Here is an 18369-nt window from a genome sequence, read left to right as displayed (position 1 = left end):
AGGTCAAGCAACCACGGTGTCCTATATGGCAAAAAATATATTTTCAAATAGGATTTTCAATATACGGTATTTCAAAATATACAAAACTTGGCAAAAAAATATGTACTGAAATATATTTTGAAATATATTTACAAAAATGTATTTTGACCAATCTTTTGAAACATATTTTAAAAATAAATATATTCAAGCATTTATATTCACGTCACACTGGAAGAAAAACTTTGTATGTTATCTGTAAACAGGTTTGAAAAGATTTACATTAAATATTTCCTGCAAAAAATATATTTATAATTTTATATTTAATACATACTTAAACATTATATACAAACTTTTACATTTTGGCCAGGAAAGGTATATTTTTAGACCTATGGTTTGTAAAATTAAAAATGTATTTGTTGCCCCCAAAATACATTTAAAAAAAAACATGTAAATAAATGAAAGTTAAATATTATAAATTTTTCAAATTCAAAAGTATATTTAATGAAGCTTTACTTAATTAAAATGTATGTAGCATATATTTATAACATATTTTTGGCCAAAGAAATTTATTTTTTGCCATATGGGGTAAAGCAGTTAGCTTTAAAAGGGATAGTTCACGTAAAAATTAAAATTCTGTCCTCATTTACTCATCCTCATGTTGTTCTAAACCTGTATTGATTTCTTTTTTCTGATTAACACAAAATATATTTTGAGAAATGATACTATACACACAGTAGATAGTGACCATTGCTTTCCATAGTAGGAATAAAAAAAATTTGATGGAATTTAATGGGTACCGTCAACTGTGTGCTTACCATCAATTATCAAAATATTTTCTTAATCATTTATCACAATACTTCCAAAATATTTTTTTCCTACTATGGAAGTCAATGGTCACTGTCTGCTGTGTGTTTACCATCATTTCTCAAAATATCTTCTTTTTTTGTTCATCAGAAAAAAGAAATGTATACAGATTTGAGGATGAGTAAATGATGACAGAATTTACATTTTAAAGTGAACTGTCCCTTTAATTCTTAGTAAATTAATTAAGGCTTCAAAATATATAAAAGCTGTGTTAATCTGTGAAGATTATCTTATTGGATAAAACAAGTGTCATAAACGTTTACAGAGAGCTTCTTTTTTTGAGATAATCAAATTTTATAGGGGAAAATCAATGACTTTTGGCGAGGGAACCAGTGTTCTGCTAACTTCCGGATTGGCATCATACCTGCCGTACTCTATTATTTATATATATAATTTAAACAATCGCTTTAATAACCTAAACACTTTGCTTACCTTGTTGTGTCGCGGAAGGCCAGTCGGTGAAACGTATAAAAACACGAAATAGAGTTTAATTTATATGGACTCTAAATTGGCCAAGTGAAATTTAAGGACGTCAATACTGTAGCTAAAACGCGAAACGGAGTTTAATTGATTAGGCCCTATCTAGTGGAATGGATTTGCGCTCTGAACCGACATATGCGCTAGAGAAATAGTGAGTGGGTGGTCCAACATCATTTGTCTTAAAAAGTGGTTAAAGGTCTTTTAACAACATTAATGGTTCCAAGTTTTTTTGGATTAAAGTGTTATAATCACAATGCACTTTGGGTAAAGTGAATATTTGTTTTTTGGGTGTGCGTTATTTAAAGATTATGCTAAGAAATGAGTCTCCTGCTAATTGACCAACCTGTGTAACATAAATATTAACACTTTGTATTGACGACTCTATCTTAATACTAAACCATTGTCAATAAAGCTGTTTATATCCTAAAAGGGATCTTACACGTCGTAGAAAACAAACCCTAACCTAAACCAAGTTTATTATTTAATGGCTACATGGAAAAGTTTTTAAAACTTTTAATCATCTGATGTTTGGCTGAAATAAACTCTAATCCAACCATAAACCTGAAACTTTGGTTAGACATACAAACGAAATTCTTGGGCGTTTGTTTGACTAAGCATGTGGTCTGACTCTGAATCAGAATCTTCTGGGTCATGTGACTACACCCGCACCAATGGTATGAGCTTCTGGCACTTCTTTAAAAGCATCCGTGCTTGATCGCGGAGCGCCCGCTGTTTGTTTTTGCTTCAAGGTACCTATAACAACCTCAAATCGGTAAGTAATATCGCCAGTGCCGTGAATCGTTGGTTCAAAAATGACAGGGACACGACGTTGTCTCGAAGTGATAGCTCCCGTGTACTCTCTGAAACAAAAATATCAGTTTCCGGTCTTATGATGACGTCTTTTTTGCACACGGCCTGGTCAATAAGCGCGTGGTGTTGTGTGCAGAATCGCCGTCGAGAACGCGCTTACATTTGAGTGTGGTGCGCGTGGAGCTCCGGTAAGCATTAGTTGTTATTTTTGATGTGTGCTAAGTCCGTTACATGTACGTTCAATTACAAATAGGATGATAGAAAGCCGGTGCACTAGACCTAACCAGCCAGGCCGCGTGACGCCCGTTGTTTTGCGTACTCACTAAACCATATGTTACTCTTACTATTTGTGTGGACTAAAGTAAACTTCACTGTGCAACACATTAAAGCGCAAAACGCGTGTTACTAAAAAGCCGCAATTTGTAAAGTGTCAGTGATGTTTGTTGTGTTTGGGTGATGCACACCAGTGATGAAAATGCATTACGATAAAATGAATCTCATTATTTACACACAGACTGCTACTTTACATTAGCATATATGAAAGGCAAACATTTTCAGGAAAATATAGATTTGATTTTTACAAAAATATATAAATATAAAAAGTATTATAGTTAGGGGAAGCGACACTTAAAGTGTTTAATGAAATCTCTTACGAAAATCCACACATTAACCATTTTTGTTTGAAAAAGAATAAAAATGTAATACATTTATAAACTGAATATTTGTTTGTTTTAACAACATACTATTCTATCTCATAGGATGCCAGTATGATTGGCAGGTGGCCACACCTCCTGTCAGTGTCACTGGCACTGCTGTGGGCGTGTTCAGTGTGGGCGGGATCAGACTGCAAGTCTGTCATCATTGAGACTGATAGTCGTGTGGCAGAGCAGGAGCAGCAGCGCAGCCTGCATGCACTGTTTGATAAGTATGGCCAGAACGGGAGTATTACTTTGGAAGGCTTGTACAACCTACTTAAGGGGGTGGGGCTGGACCGCATCCGAAAAGTGATGGTGCATCACCATGGAAACGCGAACAATCATACTCACTCGCATTCTCGCGTACATTCCCACATGGACAAACTCGTGACACACGAGCATCCTGTCACCAGCAAGAAGGTGGGTGGCGACCATAATGTGGAGAAGAGTGAACCTGTCCCAAAAGTGCAGTCTGACCCTGCCGCTGGAAAGAAAAGCCAGTCGGATGCACACCACAATCTCAACATAAAAATGAATCAGGAATTGACCACACCTTTTACCACGCCATCCGTCATCACGAAAATACGACGAATCGAGCGTAGCGCAGATGATGATTTAACCCAGAACCACACCACGTTTAATTCCACCCAGCCCAATGTAACACACGCTAACCACACCCATCAGCAAGAGGACACACCCACTCATGTACACGAGGATGACCATGATGAGCATGAACATGGACATCCCAGTCTGGAGGTACACAATTGCATATTTATTCTAATTCACATACACTTAAATAAAGGATAATGGAAGGGAATATTTCATCACTGCATACTAAATCGACCATTTACAAACCCAGGAAAATCAAGTTTAGCTTTTTTCTTCCAGTGTCAGAATGCCTCCACAATCCTCCATTCTCATGGCATGATAAAGGAAGTGGGTCTGTCTGTCAGCGACTTTGCTTACTTGTGCCCTACTCTTCTTATGCAAATTGATTCTGAGTCCTGCCTTCTGCATGACAGTGACCAATCAGGTAAGGCTTTGATTTGAATAAACTCAAGTTTTAACAGTTGATCAGCAGAATACATATAACAATTTTCTTCTGTGTGTTTTCTAGATCATAACCATCATCACCACAATCCGCGTAATCACACCATTAAGAATGTCTCTCTTAAAGTTGGTAAGTGTTTGTCATTTTAATAACATCGTCTTTAAAAGGGCGGTTGATAAGAAGTTGCTACATGGGGAAAAAAAATGCACACCAAAGCGTTTACACCTGCGGCCAGTGCATGTTTTCAATTTTTTCCAATGGAAGCTCTGCATTTTTAAAAAAAGCCAGCAGCTAGCGGTTTTCTTCTGTGCTGAAAATCGGCGCTCGGCAGTTTTTCCGCGGTTAGGGGTTGTGCACACCAAAACTTTTAAACGCGACTGAAAACGCCGGGAGGACGCCGAATGCCAGCTGTTTCTCAGCTGAGTGCCAGCTTTCTTTAGCTGAGAGCTTTGGTAGCTCTGATACGTCAGCTGTGAGATGGTTGGTTGCTGTGATACTTGTCCCTCCCCTCCTCCACTGTGATTGGACGGCCGCGTGAGAACTGACATTGACGAGCGGAGCTTTTTACCCAAAGTTGAATATTTTTCAACTCTCGGCACTCAGCGCTGAACGCGGAAAAGTCGCAGAAAACTGCCAGCTGCTGGCTTATTTGAAAAACGCCGAGCTTCCATTGGAAACAATTGAAAACATGCGCTGGCCGCAGGCGTAAAAACTTTGGTGTGCACGCCCCCATAGCGCTAAGCGCGGAGAGTTGAAAAATATTCAACTTTGGGTGAAAAGCTCCACTCGTCAATGTCAGTTCTCACAAGGCCGTCCAATCACAGTGGAGAAGGGGTGGGACATTACCACAGCAACCAACCGGGTCACAGCTGAAGTATCACAGGTACCAAAGCGCTCAGCTGAAGAAAGCTGGCACACAGCTGAAAAACAGCTGACATTCGGCATCCTCCAGCCGTTGTTAGCCGCGTTTAAAAATTTCGGTGTGCACAACCCCTTATTCCTTTTTTTGCAATAATCTAAAAGTTTATGGGCAAAATAAATGGGCTTTTCGGCGAGGGAACCGGTGTCCAGCTAACTTCTGGGTTGGCCTACAAAATTTTTTCTCATACGGCCCTTTTTTCATTATCGATATTAACTAACATCTTTCTGGTAGTTATAGTCTGTTTGTAAAGGGGACCCTATTGGCTTTCATTGGTCTTTATTTTCAGTGTTATGTTTGTGTTCCAGCTTGGATAGGAGGGTTTATCTCCATCACTTTAATCAGCTTGCTGGCGCTGGTGGGCGTGGTTTTGATCCCGCTGATTAACAAAGTTTGCTTCAACTTCCTGCTAAGCTTCTTGGTGGCCCTCGCAGTGGGCACTCTCAGTGGAGATGCGTTCCTTCATCTCATACCTCATGTAAGAAATTTGGATCATGATGATCGTAAAATTTTCATATTTAATGGTCCATACTGAGATATGATAGAATTGTGTGATAAACACACTTGGAAGAGATATCCTAATGATTTTTTTTTATTGGTGGTTGTCAGTCACTGGGTCATCCACAGCACAGCCACTTAGAGCATCATAACCACGGAGAAGAGACGGAGGAGGATTATCTTCGGCCAGTGTGGACGGGATTGACCGCACTGAGTGGAGTCTACATTATGTTTCTTATAGAGCACTTCCTGACCCTTGGCAAAATGTATAAAGACAAAAAGCAGAAGGTAAGGATGATGCACATTCAAAATACATACTGTTAGGCTCAAATCTCATGTTTCATACACTTGGGTGAAATGCAATATGCAGACCTGCCAACCTGTACGCATTTTGCGTAGCAGGTACTCATTTTGACCTCAAAGTACGGTGGTACGATTTGTCACTCTAAACTACGCAAAAACCTGATGACGCCCTTTGCCGCGTGGAGTACTCAAAAGAAGCAACAGAAAAAAGAAAAAAATGTCCAATCATAGCACTGGGCTCATCCACCACATAGAAAGTGGGGATGATTGACAAGTCGTATGGCCAATCAGTAACAAGAGTCTGCTATCGATGGAATCACAAAATCCAGCGTGATCTCCTTCCTCCACCCGCAGTTTCTGACCATCTTTTTCAACGGAGATTCAAGACGTCTGACCCGCTAAGGTAAACTGGTCAGGGTGGATGTGCAAATAATGAAATAATGCATTAGCTTAATCCTTTGAAGTCGACAGTCGCGCGGGCTCCGTTTCATAACGTGCACTTGACCGCAAGATGCGCTAACATTACTTCTGATTTGTAAATGAGCATCATTTATAATTGAGCGCTTACGAAAAAGTAAAAAAACGGAAAGTTCACTCTCAGTGAAGGGAATCCACCTGACATCCGAGTGAAGCGGATTAAATGCGTTCTGAAATAACGCGCTCTTGATAATTGTCAATAAAATAAAACATCATATACAAACCACATCAAATAAAGTTTTATAAATGGAGAATATCTCGTGTCTCGAGCGCTCACGTGATAGGTGCCTATGCCGTACTGTACTGCACTGAAAACAAAGCTACAATAAATTACAGACAGACATACAGTTAACAGCACTACTGTCACAGTTATGGTTGAATTTAAAGCAGTGTTAACTCTAAAATACTGTCTTAAAGGTATAGTTAACTTAAAACATGTAATTCAGTCATAGTTTACATAACAGAACAGACCATCCAAACATTTATGAGTTTCTTTATTGTGTGATACACAAGTTATTTTAAAGAGTGTTGATAACCACAGTGTCTGGTCCCCACTCCATTGTATTTTTTGCTAGTCAGGGAAAAACAACAATTTTTTTTCTCAATTTTGTGTGTGTGTTTCACTCAAGAAAGAAATCATGAAGGTTAGACACAATATGAGGTTGAGTAAATGATAACAGAAAGTTATTTGTGGGTTAACCATCTCTCACTATTTAACAGTAATATCACTTTTAACAGTGTTTGTGCAGACATGCTAAACTTTGGAGAATACAGTATTTAACATTAATAATGTTATTAATCACCATGTAAGGCAAATTTAGTTAAACATGATTTTATTCACATTTATAATTATTTTTAAAGCAGATTATGGCAGGATGGGGAAAAAAGTGAGTGCAATGTGCAGCATGTTACCTTGAAAGCTACCAAGAGGTGTGTGTGCGTGCATGTGCGCGTGCATGTGTTAACTTATGTTAAAAACCCGTGTTCTGTCCTTTCGGCCGATGCTACTGTACTCAAAAAAAAATTCCAAGGTTGGCAGGTCTGAATATGTATTTGGATACCAAAATAACACTTGATATCTATCAGTGTTTTTGTATTATGAAACAAAATGTGATGCATAGCTTGATGTTTTGTGTCTAAATTACATAAGCATTATACATAAATGTGTCCAAAAGTTCACATTCTAAAGTGAAAATATTATGGGTTTAGCATGTTATATAAAAATGTGATGTTACTTCGTAATCATCTCTGTGTATATACGTACAGAAGAGGGGTGAACTGGCCGCAGAAGTTTTGGAGACCGAAAAGTTGCCATCACTAGAAGACATTGACGTCAAAATACTTGATGGTAAACAAACAAGTCTCTATTCTGTGAAGGCTTCAGCCCCGACCGGGTGATACAATGTTTAAGTCAAAATAAACCTACTTCCATGTCGTTGCATCAGGTGCTGAAACGAATGGTGGTGGTGCGTGTGGGCGGGGTATTGCAGAGGAAGAGGAAGTGATGCTGGAGACGGAGCTCTACACTGATACGGATTGTGAAAACAAATGCCACTCCCACTTTCACGATACCGTTGGCCAGTCGGACGAGCAGCATCATCATCACCATGACTACCACCACATACTGCATCACCATCACTCTCAGAACCACCACCCTCACACGCACACGCATAGACACACGCATTCCTACTCGCTTCAACACTTCCAGCAGGCTGGCGTGGCTACTCTTGCTTGGATGGTCATCATGGGGGACGGACTACATAACTTCAGTGATGGACTTGCCATAGGTAAATGCACACATACTCGAGTAGCTTTAACCCTGGACATACCCTAATGCTGCGGTCACACTAGACTTTTCGTCCCATTGACTTTCATTCAAACGCAAGCGAATGCTTCAGACTGGAAATGTAAGCTCGTGTGACATATTTTGCAGGTTACTGGCCCGACGTTGATTATTATTTGCATGTTATCTTCATGCTTTATTTTTTGATGAGTAAAAGGAAATTTGACTACAAATTATTGTTTTTCTGTGTTTAACTGTGATTAAAATTTGTATGTCAGGGCATCATTGACTAAAGTTATTTGTTTAAATTTCAGGAGCAGCTTTTACAGAAGGGTTGTCAAGTGGCCTTAGTACTTCAGTTGCTGTATTTTGTCATGAGCTTCCTCATGAGCTGGGTAAGATGATATGACCTGGCTGAGGCAAATGATTGACCAATATTTTAAGATAAGCCTTTTAGTGTTTTTTCAAATGCTCACAAACTTCTCTGCACCTTCTGTAGGTGATTTTGCGGTCCTGCTGAAAGCGGGTATGTCAGTACGTCAGGCCATTCTTTACAATCTGCTGTCTGCCCTAATGGGATATCTGGGCATGATTACAGGAATTCTGATTGGTCATTATGCAGAAAATGTTGCCATGTGGATCTTCGCTCTGACGGCTGGGCTTTTCCTGTATGTCTCCCTCGTAGACATGGTGCGTAGCTTGAACACAAACAGATGCACGCACCCACACGGATGCACGCACGCAGACAGACACAAACAAACAGATGCAAACAGACAAACACGCAAACAAATGCACGCAAACAGACAGACGCAGACAGACACACAGGCACGCTCACATAGAGAGACAGACACACACACACACACAGACAGACAGAAACACACACACACACACACACACACACACACACACACACACACACACACACACACACACACACACAGAGACAGACAGACAGACAGACAGACAGACAGACGGACGGACGTAGATAAAAACAGACAGAGACAGACAGACAGATACAAACACAGGCAGACAGTCAAAAGCAGACTACCATGGTGAGTAGCTTGAACACAAATAGATGCACGCACCCACACGGATGTACACACGCAGACAGACACCGACAAACACATGCAAACAAACAGACAAACGCAAACGGGCAGACACGCGCATGAAGACAGACAAACGCAGACACACACACACACACACACACACACACACACACACACACACACACACACACACACACACACACACACACAGAGAGAGAGATACAGACAGAATCAGACACAGACAAACACACACAGATAGACAGATGCAGACAGTCAAACACAGACAGACAAACAGACGCAGATAGACACACGCACACACTCAGACAAACAGACACAGACAGGCACATGCGCTGACAGACGGACACACATGCACATGAAGACAGACAGACGCAAACAGACATACAGACAAACGCAGATAAAAACATGCAGACAGACACACACACACGCACACACACACACACAGGCAGAGAAACAAACACATGCAGACAGGCCGACAGACATACGTACACACACACACACACACACACACACACACGCACACACACACAGAGAGAGAGAGAGAGACAGACGCAGACAAACACACACAGACAGACAGATGCAGACAGATACACATAGACAGACAGACACAAACACACGCAAAGAGTCGCAGACAGACAGACAGAGACAGACAGACACACACGCCCAGAGACAGATAGACAAGTGCAGACAAATAGACGCAGACAGACACACGCAGAGAGACAGACGCAGACAAACACACGCAAACAGACAGACAGACGCAGGTATAAACACGCAGACAGACAGACAGACAGACACACACCCCCAGAGAGACAAGCACACGGAGACAGACACGCATAGAAAAACAGACACAAACACACGCAGATAGACGGACGCAGACAGACACACACGCAAAGAGACAGACACAGACAGAGAGACAGACGCAGACTGACACACACGCAAAGAGACACACACACACACACACACACACACACACACACAGAGAGAGAGAGACAGACAGACAGACAGACGCAGACAAACACACACAGACAGAAGCAAGCAGACAGACACAGACAGACACATGCAGACAAATAGACGCAGAAAGACATGTGTAGACAGACAGACAGACGCAGACAAAAACACACATGCGCACAAACAGACATGTGCAGAAACAGAACACACAGACATGCACAGACAGATGAGGAATTTATCAGTATGAATAAAAATACAGTATTTCTGCAAATGTAATGTGTGTACACAGTGATGTGATGTGATTGTCTGTTTTTATTTGTAGGTACCTGAAATGTTACACAATGATGCGGGTGAAGCAGGCTTCAGCCACTACGGTTTCTTCCTCTTGCAGAATGCTGGAATTCTCCTGGGTTTTGGAATCATGCTGCTCATTGCAGTTTTTGAACATAGGATACAACTGGACATTGGCTTCTGACCTCACAATAATAACTCCAAAAACGCCACTCCATTTAAAAAACATTAACAATTATAAAGCTGCTTCTTCACCTGTACCCCACCTAAACCACTCGTTGGCATGCTTAAAATCTCATCTAGTCTATTGACGGGTGACAGCAGCTCGATAACCACCATCAATTATCATTTCATTTGTAGTACGTGGACATATAAAACAGCATTTTAAGTATTGACTGTTATAGTTTCAGTATAAAAGAATTTGAACCACATTCAGAATGTGGATTTTGTGTTACACCGTGTTGTACAGTATTTAAAGTAAGTGTCATACAAGTGTTGTTTTGTTCATTTTGCACATGCCGTCTCTGCTACATTCCAGTAAAAATGTTCTGTGTGTCCCAGTGATGTTTGTGTCTGATCTCTGTTTTTAATTGAAAGATGAGTGGGAAGATTGGCTGTTTCAACTGAACTGGATAATGGGAAAATTGGCACGTATTAAGGACTGTTAGTGGTGTAGGAATGTTGGTTCCTCAGGGAATGTAGGGGAAAATAAACACCCCACATGCTCGTTTCAGTACTAGTATGATAAAGCACAGTGCATGCTTAGACATGAGTTAAAAATTCCCAATAGCTTTTCTGCTTTACACTACACAGTGAATAATATAGACTTTTTTTCCAGAAAACTTCCTGCATAAAATAGATTCAAGCACTTTCAATGACCTGTATCTATGTATGTATATTTTCAAAAACTTTCCAGGGCCTTGAATTTTTTCCCCCAGATTTACAAACTTTCAAGGACCCGTGAGAACCCTGCAAGTTCCATTTCTGAATCAAACGCCTACTTTTCTATATCCAATCAATTCATGGTGGAAAACACAAGCTACAACCAACATTGTGATATAATTTTTTTTTATTGCGTGTGAATAATGTTGCTTGTGATATTTACTAAGACAAAATCAGTGCTGAACCTCATAGATTTGAAATGTCTATAGACAGATAAAAATATCTTCTGTCATTCATCTTATTCCTCTGGGTGCATCGGGTTCTGTTTTTGCCTGTATCTGAAAGGGATGCGATTGGCAGGTGGCAAAACACCCAGACCAGCACGGCTATTGTCCAGCATCGGCTCCGGCTGGCCGTGCAGCAACTGCATTTCACCCATCAGCAAAGTGACGCACACAAACTGCTTGAGCTCATTATTTGCAAAAAAACGCCCGGGACACTGGCTGGCCCCGGAGCCGAACGGCATGCGATAGTGACGGACTTTCTGTCCGCATTTATAAAACTCGGTTTTATCCTTCCTGTCCTCCACGAAACGGTCAAATTGGAATTGCTACAAAAAATACACACAAACAAGACATTTCAGTTAATAAACCAACAGTAACATCAGTCATGTGACTCTAGGCAGTAGTACTGTGTGTGTGTGTGTGTGTGTGTGTGTGTGTGTGTGTTACCTGAGGTTGTTCGTATATTTCAGGGTCTAGGTGCGTGCTTTGGGGATAGAGAGCAATGATGTCATCTTTGCGCAGGTTGATGGACTGCTGGGCATCCAAACGCAAACAGAAGTCTTCCTGAACTACACGGATGTTCATCGATACAGACGAGAGACGTAAACTTTCATTCACTGAACTCTCTAGAGATTAACATTGACAGAAAGACAGAGAGTTTAAATTAGTGGATTTTGACATTAATGGCATAGTTCACACCAAAATGTTCATACAAAAAATAATTTGTATATTACTTTAAGCCAAACATAGATTTTTTACATAATATAAATTTCTATCCTATTGGGGCGGTTTCCTGGACAGGTTTAGATTAATCCAGGGCTAGGCCTCTGGTTATATTAGGACATTTAAGTAATTCTTACAAAAAACAATACTGGTGTGCATCTTGAGACAAAACAATGTCACTATTATAGGTCAAGATATGTCAGTGCAATGTGTTTTTAAATAAAGGCAGATCAAATATGCATTTTAGCATGGGACTAGGGTAAGCCCTGTCCGGGAAACTGCCCCATTATGTTTAAAGTCAGGATGTTTGTGCATGTGTCACCTAAGTAAACCATTTGATCTAGTTGTTCTCGTGTTATTTTGATGTCTTCTTTGTGAATGGACTCTATGTTCTTCTGTCCAACCACATCCACAATCTCTGCTTGTACTGCTGCAAGGGCTTCTGGGTGTGAAATCAGATAGTACAGACACCAGAATGCTGCTGGGATAGTGTTTCCAACTGATGCCCACAACATGGCAAAATGATGCCCTACAGAGAGAAAATAGATAATTTATGCATTTCTTTGAACCAGCAAAAGTGGCAGTCATGGTTGGCTTTCACTTAGTGCTAATCTGAATATCTACAAGTATGTTTCAGTATTACTGTTGATTTCCACTCTTGAATGAAAACTAATGTTTGTTTGTTTATTCTTAAGGCCATTCCAGCATATGTAAGGAATAATTGACAACTAATTATTTTTTAATAATTCAATGGCCCAGAGGCAATTATTCCGCTTATACTACGGTTACTCCACCTCAAGACATTGATCACATGACATATTTAGAGGGATATACAGCGCACCTACCATGACGCGGTGACATACATACCTACACACACGCACAGTTGAAATACAATTTAGGCTCATAATTGATCGATCTGAGTGGCCAATCGTCAATCTGCGTAGGCAAGTGTCACCCTGACCATTATGTAGCCTCGCCACTGCATCAGACTGAAGAAAATCCGTCACTTTGTGCATTTAAAGGTAAATACATCAATGTGGTGCATTTTGAGAGTAAAAATAAGTGACTAGATCTATGAGGAATTTTATGTTCTTGTAAATAAATTTTATTTACAAAATTTAATTATGTTTATAGAATAATTAGTGGGGGCATTTAATACAGATTAATTATTTACAACCTTTGAACGCTGAATTTGAAGTGGATACTGTTACATGGCGGGGTAGGAGCAATTTGGCATTTCCAATTCATCTAACCTGCAAGTCTTGGCCTTTGGGAGGAAAACATGCAATTCCACACAGAAAGGCCACAGGACCTAGCCGGGGTTCAAACTGGGGACCTCGTTTTTGTGAGGCAACAGTGTTAGCCACTATGCCACCTGAAAGCTAATGTCAAAACAGCCCTTGTGTAGCTATTTATTTTCCGTGTAAATAAACCACATAAGTGCAGCCACTAGCTGGCCTCCATTACACCAGCATTAGTTAAATCACAACCCAAAACTGGTTGGGTTTGTCCCTTTTTGACCCAATGCTGTGTTGAAAATAACCCCAACAACTACAGATTATATTTATACACTAAAGCTATGATCCAAAGATAAGACACCAGGAAGTTCATGGTACCATGGGAATGTCTTGGCTTCAGTAGGGTGTTGACAATAGACTGAACATCTCGGTGGCTATGTGTGTGTGTGTGTGTTTGGGTAAACAAAAAAAATCATTCATTAAGTTTGCTGGTGTATGTGAGGGAGTCACCTGCTATTTCGTGGTCTTTAAGCGTATCATATTTCTGGAAGAGTGCCGCTCGGGATTGTATGAACTCACATGGAGCATTCCACTCTGCCACTCTATGAGGCAGGAAAAAATTCTTCAGCTTCTTACGTATTTCTTTAGTTTTTCCCAGCAAGCCGATGGGCACCCGTGCCAATAGTAGAGGGAAAAAAGCATCAAATTTGTCAAAGTCCTCTCGAAGCTGATCCAGCTGAAGATGCTTTGACTGTCCGTACAGCGTGTTAAACGTGGCCTCAAACATTACACGTTTACAAAATTCGTACAGCTCCGCCTCCTGCCATTCACCGTTAGGCCCTTCATTACAATACAAGAGACGTCGCAGGATCCGCTGCAGATTTCCCATCATGCTCAAAGTGAGAGGGTCAAGGGCGGGTCCCTGTAACAAGGTGTACATCCTTTGGATCTCGTCTTTTAATCCAGGAAACCGGGAATTCTGTAATGATGGATAATCAAATGCTTTGGATGCTGCACTGTCGGAAAACTTGTGAAAATCCAATTGTTTTCCATGTTTGATCACAGACGGATACAGGAGAGGGTTCATCACAAATGTCATGTATCTCCCTAAATAAAGACACAGATACACTTTTAAATCACATATTTTTAGATGGATAGTTAACAGGACAGCAAGTAGTCTCCTGCTGGGTAATACGCTTTCCTTTACCTACTATTTAGCCATGCATTTTTAATGCTACATACATAGACTTAATTATGCATGTGGATTGTATAAATTTTTGTGACACAATTTGTGATTTGTTAAGTCTTTGCACGAAAATGTCATATGTAAGTACACAAGATGCATTTGGAAATTTCTTTTCTTGTCTGTAAAGTTTCAGCTCAAAATACCCCACAGACCATTTGTTATAGCATGTCCAAAATGCCCTTATTTGGGCGGGAGCAAAACATTTTTTTCATGCGTGTACCTTTGCAAATGCAAATGAAGATTAGTGCTACAACATGCTAACAAACACATTTACAAAAGCTTTTGGGAAATGTTAACCAGTCAGTCAGTGCCCATGGGCGGGCTTTGTCAGTGTGACATCACATTAACAGGAGAATCAAAACAGCATGTCTAATGACAGTAGCCTGGCTCCGCCCTCCAAAATGCTTCTGCTTAATTTTCATTTCGCTTCAGCAGTACGTCTGGGACTGCTCTGTAGAGTTTTGTTTTCTCCTGCAAAAATCTGCAGGTCCAATCAGCGAACAGAGGGGGGTGGCTAAAAATTATGACGTTGAGGTTGTGCGTCAGTTTGAGTTGTAGTTCAGTAATGGCAGCGGAGAAAGACGTGAGAAAAGCTATTCGGTCCGTTGTTGCAAAGCTGCCGAATATACAGAAGTTAAAGCCGGAGCAAGAACCAGGTTTGCTAAGTTTTGTTGGTCTGATAATTCGTACTTGTTGTTTCCGGCCGGTTTCAGCGCATGATATACGTCACAACCACACGTTAGCGACTGCGTATGGGAGATCCTGAGGGACTCTGCGCAGATCCAATAGTTTTAAACTTCAACAGAGGACCCTCCTTAACTCTTTCACCGCCATTGACGAGATATCTCGTCAATTAAGAGAAAGCGCTTCCCCGCCAATGACAAGATTTTCTGTCTAAACTTTGGTGAAAATCATGAAAAACGCTGGCGCTGGCTGGCAACTGTTTTAAAAAACGCTGGTGGTGAAAGAGTTAACGGAAGTAACGCTTTGCAATGGAGCGTGGCCAGACTCTCTGTACAAATGAAAAGAATGTACGAGAGTCTGGTTGGACCAGGCTATAATGACACTGCTTTGTTTTAATGAATAATAAAAAAGGATTTTTTTCATTTTAGGGTGGTTCTGTTCACACACTGGCAACACACCTAAATTTCAAAACATATTATTGCATAATATGGGCCCTTTAACAATGTACTATGTGTTTAACAATTAATATGTGTTTCATCATAAATAAGTTGAGGATCAATGTGTATGTGTGTGTAGGAGATACCTGCTATAAGTACTGTAAAAACATCTCCATGCTCCTGTTGTAGTTTTGTTAGAAACTGATGAGAGTTTTTTCTGTATTCCAAAGCTTTACCCAGAAAGGGAATCCAGCCTTTAATAAGCGGAGGCTCACCTTCCTTCCTGTAACACACACTTTTCTTTTAATATGCTCTATTGTACTGCTGATGAAATTTCACAAACTTTTAAAAACAAAATCCTGTACATTTTTTTAAAAATGTTGTTTTGCTAGTAATCTCCTTTAAAATTGATAAAATTGATGCTCTGTGATCTACTACTACTGTCTGTGTCCCATGCCCTACTTTTACAGGATAAGGCTGCCTTTGGGAATTTCCTTCTACTTGTACAATGGGGATTTGTTGATTTACAGCAACATAATTATGTTCATACAGCCGCAGAAAGAAAAAAAAATAAGAGACCACTTCAGTTTTTACTTTAATAGTTATTTTTAGATGTATTGTGACCATTTCAGTCCAGTGTCTGTTGAATTTCAACAAAAGCAAACCTCGGGTGTATGCAAATGTAAAAGCTTGACAAAACCCATGAAAAATATATTTATTTTTCCTGTAAAAACATTAGTTTTTGTTGTTTTGAAATGAATTTGAACTTTGTTTTGTTTTCTCATCAGTATTGGAGATCGGAAAATGCTGCATCTTTTTTTGTTATTTTGACCATGTTTTCCCCATTTAAATTTTCAGTAAATAAATGTAAATAAAAACACCCTTTTTATTAAGAATTTGGCAGAAATGTCCTCGGTAGTTGACAGAATGAAGCTTAAACGCATAAAAATAAATACTAAATCTAGAAAAACTGAAAGGGACCATTGAAATGAATTTTTTTCTGTGGCTGTATTTGCAAATGAAAACAATGACCCATCATAGAGATCAAAATCATTTGATAATTTTAGTGGCTCTGAAGAGCATCACACCCAAAGAAATAAATGTAAAGCTTAAAGGGACACTCCAATTTTTTCGAAAATATGCTCATTTTCCAGCTCCCCTAGAGTTAAACATTTAATTTTTAACGTTTTGGAATCCATTCAGCTGATCTCCATTCTGGCAGTACCACTTTTAGCATAGCTTAGCACAATCCATTGAATCTGATTAGATTAGGAGGCACAATGATATTACACAGTGCCCGAAAATAGTCCCCTGCTATCGAACGTTACCAATATTATTGCCCCTGCTGCAGCCATGTTACGGCAGCAAAGTCCTTGCTTATTACACCGGAATGATAGTATAGTTCGTAGCCATATCGGCCTAAAAAAAAATCACAATTTTTTATTTTCCCGAAAATAGTCCCCTGCTATTGAAAGTTACCAAAGGGACTATTTTCAGGCCTTGCGTAATATCATTGCATCATGTTACGGCAGCAAAGTCCTTGATTATTATGCCAGAATGAGAGTATAGTTAGAAATATATTAGAAATACAAAGTTGGTCGGTCTCCCAGCCTGACCATCTAAAAAACCCAGTTATTGACCCAGTTACACATATAAAATCAATCTGTGCTTTCAGTTTATCAAAGGTATATGGCACTAAATCTCTAGAATCTAGATCATGAATGCCTTGGTTGGGAGTAATGAAGTATGCGAGGTTATAGACATGTCCCAACAATTTTACTTGGCACTATGATGATCAGTAAAAGACGTCATTACTCACTACCACATCTATCTGTCCTCAAACTAAATAATTCATTTAATAGCCAAATTCAAAGATTGACACATATAAATATAATTATCATTATAAAAAGAAATTTGTGAAAAAGTGAATAACAGGAGACCAAATACAAACAATCCAAAACAACATTTCTTAGAAAATAACTTTTATTTTATGTAGCAAACCGGTTTGTCCCAATCGACTTGCTGTAAAGCTCAATGTACAGCCCATGCGTGTTATATAACTTTTTTCTCTGATTTCTAATAATAAAAATATCATAACTTTATCAATCCTCAATGAATTTTTACAATCCACGTATCTTTGTAAATGAGAATGTCTGTTCTGTCAAGTCATGTGATAAATTTTGAGCTTTGGGGTTTTTGAAAATGTTGTCATCATACCTATATACTGGTACCAGTAAGGTTATTTACCACCGTTTACTATAGTAAATACTAAAGTACACAGTATTTTTTCATGTAGATTAGAGACACATTAAAGTGGCGATTACAAATTCCATCCGCGTCTTTAACTTACTATGAAGTCTGTTGACTTTTTAAAGATGCAAGTCAATTAACTTAAATATTGACCTGGTATAACCAGACATCTCGTGCACAACGAAACACACAGGATTTATCACCATGATTTATTTACTCACCGCCGCCTCCTTCCACAAAGAGCACAAACCAGCAGCACGGACATCAAGCCCAGAAATATCGTCAGTACCCAATCCAACATTATCAAGACTTTGAGCTAAAACACAGTGCTCCAAAAAGTTTTATAAACAACTGTTCTTATCCAGATTTCGCGACTGCAGTTCACAAAAAAAATAACAAATCGCACATTATCCAGAAAGGCAACACGCGAGCAAATGTGGGATTCAAAGTTAAAAAAAAGCCA

The 18369-nt window shown here is 39.6% G+C and overlaps 2 protein-coding genes across 4 annotated transcripts; one reads left to right on the top strand and one right to left on the bottom strand.

The window, feature by feature from the left end:
* The first annotated feature begins 1975 nt into the window (after nucleotides 1-1975).
* Nucleotides 1976-10726, top strand: slc39a6 (solute carrier family 39 member 6). The gene is made up of 11 exons (XM_065266623.2): nucleotides 1976-2095; nucleotides 2892-3584; nucleotides 3717-3861; nucleotides 3946-4008; nucleotides 5107-5276; nucleotides 5408-5584; nucleotides 7343-7424; nucleotides 7522-7863; nucleotides 8174-8254; nucleotides 8359-8549; nucleotides 10194-10726. The coding sequence occupies exons 2-11, from the start codon at nucleotides 2901-2903 to the stop codon at nucleotides 10344-10346; spliced, it is 2088 nt and encodes a 695-aa protein (XP_065122695.1). The 5' UTR covers nucleotides 1976-2095; nucleotides 2892-2900; the 3' UTR covers nucleotides 10347-10726.
* A 487-nt stretch (nucleotides 10727-11213) lies between these two features.
* On the bottom strand, nucleotides 11214-18369 carry cyp7b1 (cytochrome P450, family 7, subfamily B, polypeptide 1). 3 transcript variants are annotated; one of them, XM_065266635.2, is made up of 6 exons: nucleotides 18128-18369; nucleotides 15803-15939; nucleotides 13800-14396; nucleotides 12374-12580; nucleotides 11776-11954; nucleotides 11214-11654 (listed from the first exon to the last, which is right to left on the bottom strand). In XM_065266635.2, exons 1-6 carry the CDS (start codon nucleotides 18205-18207, stop codon nucleotides 11343-11345), a joined length of 1512 nt encoding a protein of 503 aa, XP_065122707.1. In that variant the 5' UTR covers nucleotides 18208-18369; the 3' UTR covers nucleotides 11214-11342. The 3 variants fall into 3 exon arrangements, with proteins under 3 accessions (XP_065122707.1, XP_065122723.1, XP_065122714.1); XM_065266651.1 differs by having other exon boundaries at nucleotides 18131-18186; XM_065266642.2 differs by lacking the exon at nucleotides 15803-15939 and having other exon boundaries at nucleotides 18131-18349.

This window comes from Paramisgurnus dabryanus, chromosome 6 (genome assembly GCF_030506205.2).
Source record: "Paramisgurnus dabryanus chromosome 6, PD_genome_1.1, whole genome shotgun sequence".
In the NCBI taxonomy this organism is placed as follows: domain Eukaryota; kingdom Metazoa; phylum Chordata; class Actinopteri; order Cypriniformes; family Cobitidae; genus Paramisgurnus; species Paramisgurnus dabryanus.
This window is presented reverse-complemented; position numbering and strand designations above follow the sequence as displayed.

Coding starts and splice junctions, on each gene's coding strand:
- slc39a6 (XM_065266623.2), top strand. CDS start 2,901: ATGATTGGCAGGTGGCCACACCTCCTGTCAGTGTCACTGGCACTGCTG. Junction 5,277..5,407: donor TCCTTCATCTCATACCTCAT/GTAAGAAATTTG, acceptor GGTGGTTGTCAG/TCACTGGGTCATCCACAGCA. Junction 7,425..7,521: donor TGACGTCAAAATACTTGATG/GTAAACAAACAA, acceptor TCGTTGCATCAG/GTGCTGAAACGAATGGTGGT.
- cyp7b1 (XM_065266635.2), bottom strand. CDS start 18,207: ATGTTGGATTGGGTACTGACGATATTTCTGGGCTTGATGTCCGTGCTG. Junction 12,581..13,799: donor TAAAGACCACGAAATAGCAG/GTGACTCCCTCA, acceptor TTCTCTCTGTAG/GGCATCATTTTGCCATGTTG. Junction 11,655..11,775: donor AAATATACGAACAACCTCAG/GTAACACACACA, acceptor TATTTTTTGTAG/CAATTCCAATTTGACCGTTT.